This window comes from Aedes albopictus, chromosome 3 (assembly GCF_035046485.1).
Source record: "Aedes albopictus strain Foshan chromosome 3, AalbF5, whole genome shotgun sequence".
Lineage (NCBI taxonomy): Eukaryota > Metazoa > Arthropoda > Insecta > Diptera > Culicidae > Aedes > Aedes albopictus.
Window position 1 is genome coordinate 367598466 of NC_085138.1, and position 9288 is coordinate 367607753.

General features: G+C 41.6%; 1 protein-coding gene across 1 annotated transcript; it reads left to right on the forward strand.

The window, feature by feature from the left end:
* The first annotated feature begins 4230 nt into the window (after window positions 1-4230).
* LOC109397130 (protein hunchback) lies at window positions 4231-7704 on the forward strand. The gene is made up of 2 exons (XM_019669468.3): window positions 4231-4611; window positions 5607-7704. Exon 2 carries the CDS (start codon window positions 5609-5611, stop codon window positions 7625-7627), a length of 2019 nt encoding a protein of 672 aa, XP_019525013.3. The 5' UTR covers window positions 4231-4611; window positions 5607-5608; the 3' UTR covers window positions 7628-7704.
* The last annotated feature ends 1584 nt before the right edge of the window (window positions 7705-9288 follow it).

Consider the following 9288-nt stretch of genomic DNA (forward strand, 5'->3'; position numbering starts at 1 on the left):
CCTTCTATGAATTCTTTTTAAAATTGCTCCATTGATGAGGGAGTCCATAAAATGCGTCACGCAAAAATTTCACATCTCAGACTCCCTGTATGGGATCTTTGAAATTGATGCATGGGTCGTCACACTTGACTGATCTTTCCTCTCTCATCACATCGTGACGTAATTTATAGGCGTTTCCTCTTCAGAAATATCTCCAAGTATTCCTTCAGGAATTCAAGAGTTTAACCATCGGTTTCTTCAAAAAAGCATTCAGAGATTCTTCAATAAATTCCACCGCGGCTCCAAACAGGTATTTCTTCCAAAGATTTATGCAGAAATTCATACAGAGATTTATTCATTACTTCCTCAGGGCATTTCTCCAAGTTTTTCTCAGAAATTCTTCCAGGATTTCTTGCAAAATTGTCTTTAGGATTTTTTTTATAGAAGTCTTTCCTAGAAACTACTACAGAAATTCCTCTGGAAATTTCTCATGAGATTTGCTCAAGCTTAAGTGTTTCTCTAGAATTTATTAAATTTCGAAAGAAACTCCAACAAGGGGTTTTCAAGCAGTTTTTTTTTTCAGTCATAACTCGAGTAATTTTTCCAGCAGCACCTTCTAGGATTTTTGGAGAATTTACCCGGTATCCCGAGCAGAAGAGAATAACAACAGCATAACAAAATGCGTTATTTTGGCAAAATAACTGCATAATGGAATTAGTTATTTTTATGTTATTACCATAACATATTGAGTTACAAACTTGTCTGTCATAAGCGGCAAAATAACAAGTCACATAACAAAAATTTGTTCCTGGAAAATCAATTTAATAACATGTTTTGTTAGTGTCAATAACAACTTAATAACAGTGAATTTGGGAAATATTTCAAGAACAAGTTTTGATATTAAAGAGTTATTGATAACATCCCGAAAGCAAAATTAGTTATGATACCAAACAATCGCACATGCTATTGAATAGGATGCTAAAGTGGAGGCGATATGCGTACACTTTACCCGCGGTTAAATGAAATCATGTACGCATATGGCCTCCACATTAGCATCCTTTTCTACATCATATATGACTTCGTGCTGGCTGAGAATGCTACACATATTTAGACTAGCATGTGAGAATGGCGGAACAATCATTGCGAACTTCAGTTTCTCTCTTCCCTCATAGGTGTATTTTCAACTATTCATGTAATCTTTTACCACAAAAAGGTAGATCCGACTTCATCCTCTAGAACGACAAAAATATTTCTCTTATATTTTCAGCATTCGAATTTCGGTCCCCATACAGAGTACCTCGGATCATTATCATCGTTTGACGAATTCTTTTCAAGATTACGGCTCAGCTATGGATTATATCCGGAAGAGCCTTTATTTAGTTTTAAATATTGTTCATAATGTTTTTCGAAAAGATAAAGAGGTTTTGTGCCTTTTTGAGAATAATTTCTCGCATAGTTTTCGAAATCACTCAATGGGGGTTTTCCCTCTTCCCAAATTTATAGTTAAAAATAAATAAATTAAATATTTCTGAAGCATAACTCGCGAAATACTGTAAATAACGTTGTTGAATGACGTATCAGAAGGCCGGCTCCAGAGGCACGTTATCCTCCATTTGGGACATTTGTGCCATTAAAATTATACATTTTAAATACATTTTTGCTGTATAAGAATGGAATCAACCATTCTTAAGCAAACTTTAGCTTAAGAAACTGTTGTTCAGTTACTTCTGTTCCTTGGGATAGCATAAAGTATTTGTACACTCTCAATAATACAATAATAATCAAACTTGTTCCACAACAAAATGTAAAATTGAAATGTTATTTAATGGCTGTATACCAATAGCTTGGTCATAACAAAATAAGATTGTCCAACAAAACATGTTATGGAAACGTAATGCCTTGATAATACAATAATAACAAAACGAGATATAAAAACAGGTTTTGTAATTTCGTAGTTATTAATCTGATATTCCCCTCTGCTCGGGATTCTTTCAAATATTCATTTAGGTTTTTTTTTTCGACAATATCTCCAAAGATTTCTACATAAATATTTCCCGGGACTCCTTCAGTAGTTTATGGATTTTTCCTGTGAATGCCATCGAAGGGTTCCATCAGAGATTCTTCATCCAGAACTTTTTCAAAAAGTCTTCAGCAATTGCTTCGGAAATTCTTCCAATGGGTCTTCCAGCAATCCCTTGGGAGTTTTTGTCAGGAGTTACTGATAAAATTTCTAGAAGGTTTGTTGTTTTGGTACTGCTACTGCAGTTCCTTCAGAAATATCTCCTCGGATTCCTACAAAGATTCTTCCAGGAATTATTTCAGCTATTCCTTAATGGGGTTTTCAGTGGTACTTCAAGAGAACATACAAAAAATGGAGAAATTTTTCAAGGATTACTTGAAGAAATTTCTATAAGAATCGGTAATTCTAAGAAAAAAAAATTGGAAAATTTCGTTTGTGACTCCTGAACAAAATTCTCTGAAGCAATTTCAGTAGTAATTATTGAAAGAGGAATCTGTGAAGAATATCTGTAAAAACTCACTGAGAAGGCTCTGGAGGAATTCCAAGGAGAATTTTATGAAAACTTTTGGAGGAATTTCAGGAAAAAAAAATCCCTGGAAAGATTTCTAATAGTCTTATAAATAAATTGATTTTTTCGAAGAAATCTTCAAACGAATTTCGGGAAATCAGGACAATGCTCTGTAGGAATTTCATTTTGAATTTCTTGAGATATTCCTGGAAAAAACGCAAAAACATAGATATGGGAGTAATTTCTGAAAGAATCCCTGAAGGAATCTCTGAAAGAATCCCTGAAGGGATCCTGAAAAAATCTGAAAGAATTTCTGTAAAAAAGGTTTCAATGAATCTCAAGAGAAGTTTATGGTACAATCCCTGGAGAAGTATTTGAGGAACTTCTGAGAAACCTTCTGGAGAAACATCTAAAAAAATGATAATTTTCTAAACGAATCTCTGAGAAATGTCTGAAAGAATCTCTGGAGGAATACCAGGCCAGGATGGAACCTCTCGAGGAGCTTCAACCAAAAATTTAGAAAGTATTCCTGTAATTTTTTTTTTTTTTATTTCTGGAAGAATACTCGGAAGAACCCTCTGGAGGTTTTCGAGCAAGAATTTCATGAAGAGCTGAAACAATAGCTGGAGTTATCTTTCATGAAATTTCTGAAGCATTCGCCAAAGAATTCTCTACAAATTTTTAATGAGTTAGTTTGGGAATTAAGTGTTTTTTTTTTTAATTACTGGCTGGGTTAAAACTAGAAAATCGCCGGGAGGAATATCTACAAGTATTTCGTGAGAAATATCTAAAGGAATTCTTGGAAAAATCTAAAAATCATGTCTTCCCATGTAAAATCCATACAAACTTCAATCGCGATACGCAAAATGCAGGGTAAACTAATCATGCCCAAATTTTGCACAATTGATTGGGACCTCAAAGGGCATCTAAAAAACTAATTCTTCATAATCTGATTTGAAATAATGTAATGTAAAAGTTTCATTTCAATAATTCTATGTGTTTCCCCAGAAGGAACATCCCCACCATCCACCCTTTGCTTCCGCATAATTTTTACCCACACGTTTCCCTCAATGAATGACCTTGTGCTAACCATTATCATTTTTTCGTTTTTCCAATTTTTCTCCACCTCCCTAAACCCAAAACATTACCGTCGTCGTCGTCCACGAATTACCCACTCCCTCCAGCCAACCAATCCGATCCTATATGTGTTGTCTCCTGAAGTTCAATGTTACTGCTTCTGTCTGGCTGAGTAAGACTGACCCTTACGCACTTCCCGATTCATCTCTCTATGTATTGGTAGCACTCTGAGTTCCGCCACTTCATTCATCCCTCTTGGGAAAGAATCCACCCGAAAAAAAGTAATACAATCACCATCACTTTTGATTTCGTTGTTCCCCATGCTCCGATTCGGTTCACGTGCAACCACTCACTTTGAGAGCTGGGCCCTGGCCCTAGTCCTACCACCACCACTCATAGTCGCTCCGAGTGTAACTGCGCCTATGTCGTATAGGATTTGTTGCTGCAATTGCTTGCCTTTTTTGCTTGTTCCTTCTTTCGAGCCAGCAGTAATGTGGCGTTTTCCCCGTTCCGTTCGTTCGTCGTCGTCGTCGTCGCCGCCGTCGCCACTGCTACCACCACCGACGTCGATGAGGGTCATCCCGAAAAATAGAACTTCAATGCACTCGTCATCGCCGTCGGGGTCACACATTATCGGAAGAAAAAAAAATCTCGGATCAGTTTTTACAGTGATTGCAGCGAGCGAGGAGGTGGCACGAGCGGCTCGGTCCGAAGAATAGCGCGAGTGTTGTCGAACGGGATCGAATTGCGTGACGATTGGGGACGTTTTGGGTGATTTTTTGTGTTGCGCGAGGAACAGTTATCTGCATTTTTTACTGGGAAAGTGACTTGATAAGTGGTGTTAGGTAGTGTGAAATACAAAGAAGACGATTCAGTGGAAAGGATTACCGGGATTCATCTGACATATAAAGTGATTGGAGTGCCTAACGGAACAGTTGAAGTGGATTTTGGATATTTGACGATCAGAATGAACAGTTGCTGACGAGTTCGAGAACAATTTAAGTGACTTCAGCAGTGACCCATCAAGGTAAGAATCGACGAGGTCAACTCTTTGCCCGTTACAGAATACGAAATTTTCCTGGAATCTTTTTTACAACCGGTCAGTTTGACTTGTGGCAAAAACGTCTACCTAGAGCAAATAAAAAAAGAGCAAACACGAGGCGTTGCGAACCCCTAGAGGTAGAAAAGTCACTTTCTCCGGGGCGATTCGTCCTGCATGTTTTGCCCAAACCGAAACTAGAGCAATTGTTGTTGTTTTCGATTTGGGAAGACAATTACCCCGTTTCTTCGGAGCACAACGAGAGGAGGGTCTTTTACGAGCTGCCGGGTGACTGTTTTATTGCTCCCTAGACCCGGTCGATGAATATTCAAATGAGGTCGTAAACCGAGAGAGACTTGGTGTTTTTTTTTCGGTGGGATGGATGCAAGATTGTTTTCTTTTGATGATTTGTCCCTTTTTGCTGTAGAATGGGATCGAGTGACTTTCGGTTTTTCGAGAGATCAACTGTAAAGCAATAAATTTGATGAACCCCTGCTTTAAAGAGAGTTGTTGTTGGATCGGTTATGAGAGGCAATCCTTTAAAATACACAGTTATTGGGTGTTATTTGAAGGGAATTTGATGACCGTTTCAAGAAAATGTTTACAAACCGTTATGCCAACGAGGCTAAAACTGTTGGCGACAATTTTCCTGGGAAGACTCAGGCAAAAAACGACGCTCAGATTCTTCCCCTTTTATCGATTTTCCGACCCTTCCAAATGGCAAAAAAGCAGTCCAAAGAAAGGGAAAACTCGCATTGAATCCATGCGGCCTCATCCCACAGTCCATGGTAAATAAAAAGCTCTCGCGATGAAAATAAAAATAATCGTCCTTTCGGCTATGTGTGTGCGGAAATCCTTTGCAGCACATAGGAACGTAATTTTTGTTTGTGGGGGAGTCACCCTCGTAGAACGCAAAAAATATCCGCCGTCGGGAACATGGCGAGTTTTATTAATGGCTTTTCTCTCTGTCCATCCCTTCGCAGAAATGCAGAACTTCAGCTCAATCATGGCCAGTTCGTTGGTTCAACATCACCAGCAGCAACAGCAACATCAGTCGCAGCAACAACAGTCTAGTGGAAACAGTTGGTACGATATGACCATCAAGTCGGAACCAATGGAAGCATCGAATAACTATGGTCAGCAATACCCAAGTCATCATCATCTTCATCACCACCATCAGCAGGATACTCCGATGACCCACTCGAGTCCGACATCTCCCCAAAGCGTAGACAGCATGGACTCCATGAGCAGTCGGGGTCAGTATTACGAGACAAAGCCTTCGAACGGGGTGATCCACGGGTTCAACCCACTCGGATTCAATCCGTTAACTCCTCCCGGATACGCTGGATTGTTTGTTCCACCTCAAACGCAATTAGCGAGGCAGACAACTCCTAATCGAAGTTATGTTAAACAAGAATCCAGCTACGTAACATCTACGCTTACTCCAACGCACACCCCGCCTATGGACGTAACTCCACCGAAGTCCCCTAAAGAGAGTGCTGGAACTCCAGAAAAGGAGGACGATAACGGTTCAGAGTGCGGAGAGTCCTACGATGGCAGCGAAGACGAAGATGGAATCAGGAAGCCGAAAATCAACTCCCACGGCAAGGTCAAGAAGTTTAAATGCAAACAGTGCGATTTCGTAGCAGTGACAAAGCTCAGCTTCTGGGAACATACCCGAGGTCACATCAAACCAGAGAAGATGCTGACCTGCCCTAAGTGTCCTTTCGTAACTGAGTACAAGCACCACCTGGAGTACCACCTGAGGAATCACCAGCGATCCAAACCATTCCAATGTCCCAAGTGTAGCTACAGTTGTGTCAACAAGTCTATGCTCAACTCCCATATGAAATCCCATTCCAACGTGTTCCAGTACCGCTGCGCTGACTGCAACTACGCCACCAAGTACTGCCATTCCCTCAAACTACACCTCCGGAAGTACTCCCACAAACCGGACGTAGTTCTAAACCTGGACGGAACACCCAATCCGCTGCCCATCATCGACGTCTACGGCACCCGCCGAGGGCCTAAAACCAAATCACAAAAAACTCAACCTCAAAAACCAGAAAACCACCAACCACAACTCCCCGCCCAAACCCCACTAACTCCCCAGTCCCTCCAAACCAACCCCATCCAATCGGCCTTCACTCCTCCCAGCTCCCAACCCACAAACCTCTCACGAACCCTCCTCCCGCACCAACTGCTCCCGAACCCTCTGGCCAACATGTTCAAAAACGCCGCCTCCAACAACCTCTCCCTCTTCCCGTACCTTAACCTCAACTTTCAGATGTTCGCCGACCAGCAAGCCGCCATGGCCCAACTCTCGCCAAACTTCCACCAGCACCTCTCCTCGCACCTCACCGACAAACTCACCAGCGAAGACTCCTCCGAACCACCCTCCAAGTCCTCCTCTATCTCCCCAAGCTCTCCCCTCCGTAACCCATCCACCACCCTCAGCGAGGAACTCCTCAAGCAAATCACGGCCGCCGCCGCCGACAGTTCCAACCTGAAATCCTCGGAAACCGACTCCGAACCTGCGCCTCCCCCTCCCGAAGACCTCTCCGCACCTCAAACACCCCCCACCAAGTCCACTCCTGTCCCACCACCCTCCCTTCCCACCAGCTCCGGCAAAAGCCGCCGCAAAGGCCGCGCCTTCAAACTCGAGCGCCTGTCCGACTTCACCAAGGCCCTCGAGTCCGCACCCGCCCCTATGGACCAATCAGACGACGAACATTCCAACACTTCCACCGCCCTAAATCCCCCTTCCCATCCCCCTTCCACCATGGTCGACACCTCCGTACAAACCTGCCCGGAAACACCCCATCCACCTACGGCTCGAACCTTCGAGTGCAAGTACTGTGACATCAGCTTCCGGGACGACGTCCTCCACACGATCCACATGGGCTACCACGGGTACGACGAGGTTTTCAAGTGCAACATGTGCGGCGAACGGAGCGACGACCGGATCGGGTTCTTCCTGCACATCGCGCGGAAGGCCCACTGATCTAGTCTCTCTAGTGTTGTTGTGGCGGAAATCCAACGATCGAAGAAGCAGAAGACTGAAACCTGTTCTAGTTGTTAAGCGTGTGTGTGTGTGTGTGTGATGTCAATCGTAACGAGCAAGGAATCAAAACAAATTTACTCAAGGGATTAAGATTACCTGATAAGACCAAATAAGTGCATGTCGAACATTATTGTAAAAAGTTTAGGGAAATTTGTGTAACATTCAGGAAATCCGAGCATGAAATCAAAGAATAGGTTAAGGACAAGACAAATTAGATCGTAAGAAATGAAAGCTTCTAAGCTGTTGTTTATAAAATTCAAAAAAAATGAAGGGCAAAAGTCCTTCAAAAAACTTGTTGTGTAATTCCATAGTTGCTAGGTTAAGATCCGCCGTGTACCTTTTTACCATATTTATAAACGAAAACGATAAATAAATTATTTGAAACTTACACACATTGTAGTTCAAACCGATTCGAAAACCATCTGAAATCCAAAATAAATTCATTCAAGTTTTATGGCAGTTTTCAAATCCTCTTCAAAGGCAATTAGACTTCAAATAGTTGCTTGGATCGCTAACAAACTTTTAAGGTTTACATTCAACCAATTTGCCAGCCAAGATTGCTCTTGCACCTCCTCTGAGTAGCTGATGTTGAATATCCAACATAGGCAGCTCACATTTTCCAACCGTCAGCGAAGGAATTCAACGATTTCCTTCACAAAATCAATCAAGAAATACCAGAAGTTTGACGGGGCATGACCCCTACCCGGTAGTCATCGTTGACCCCATCGAAGATGTGTCATAGACGTATAATTTACACTTTTTTTCTTATTATGCTTTCTTCTGTTGCTGCACCCCTGAGAAACAAAAATGCATCCTAAGAAAACGACACATCATTATCAAGAGGGGCCAGAGTGCCAAGGGCTGGCACGTGCGAAACTATTTTGGACCCTAAGATTTAGGGAAGATACTTTTAAGTTATTTCCCGGTTTTGATTTTTAACGGAGATGTTTCCCAGGGAAGAACATAGATGACAATTTTATGCAGTCCGATTTGAATATTATGCAGCAAGAGGGATTGATCTTTGATGCCTTTGTGGTGCTTACGATCACATCCGATGAGAGGGGATCTTTTCCGTTACGATGAGATCAAGTATTGAGGTTGTTCACGGTTGGATGAGGGCGATAATAGAATTGTGGCTTCTGGCACGCGTATGCTGTCATATCGATTTATGATCATAATCTGAAAAAAAAAACTCAAAACGTTTTCAATACAAAAGGGAAAAATAATAAACTAGAGCAACACAAGTCAGGAGTCGTACACAAATTACGTCACGCCATTAGGGGGGAGGGGGGTTTTTGAGGTCCCATACAAAAAATGAGTCATAGGGGGGAGGGGGGTTGGAGTTGAAAAAGGTTGATTTTTGCGTTACATAATTTGTGTATCACCCCTTACATGATTTGGTTACTACAGATTATGACAAGTTGGTTTCAAATGGTAAAATTCATGTGAAGTATGAGTGCTCCTTGGGTAGCATCTCTTTGTAAAGGCAACAAAACATTGAATTTGACCATTTTTATTATTTTGGATACCGTTGCGTATTAGTTCTCTAAAGAAAATCAGTTTCTGAGAAGACCTTATGATAAACTATCAGCACAGACAAA

Excerpts from the sequence above, each read along its gene's own strand:
- LOC109397130 (XM_019669468.3), top strand. The coding sequence starts at position 5,609 with ATGCAGAACTTCAGCTCAATCATGGCCAGTTCGTTGGTTCAACATCAC.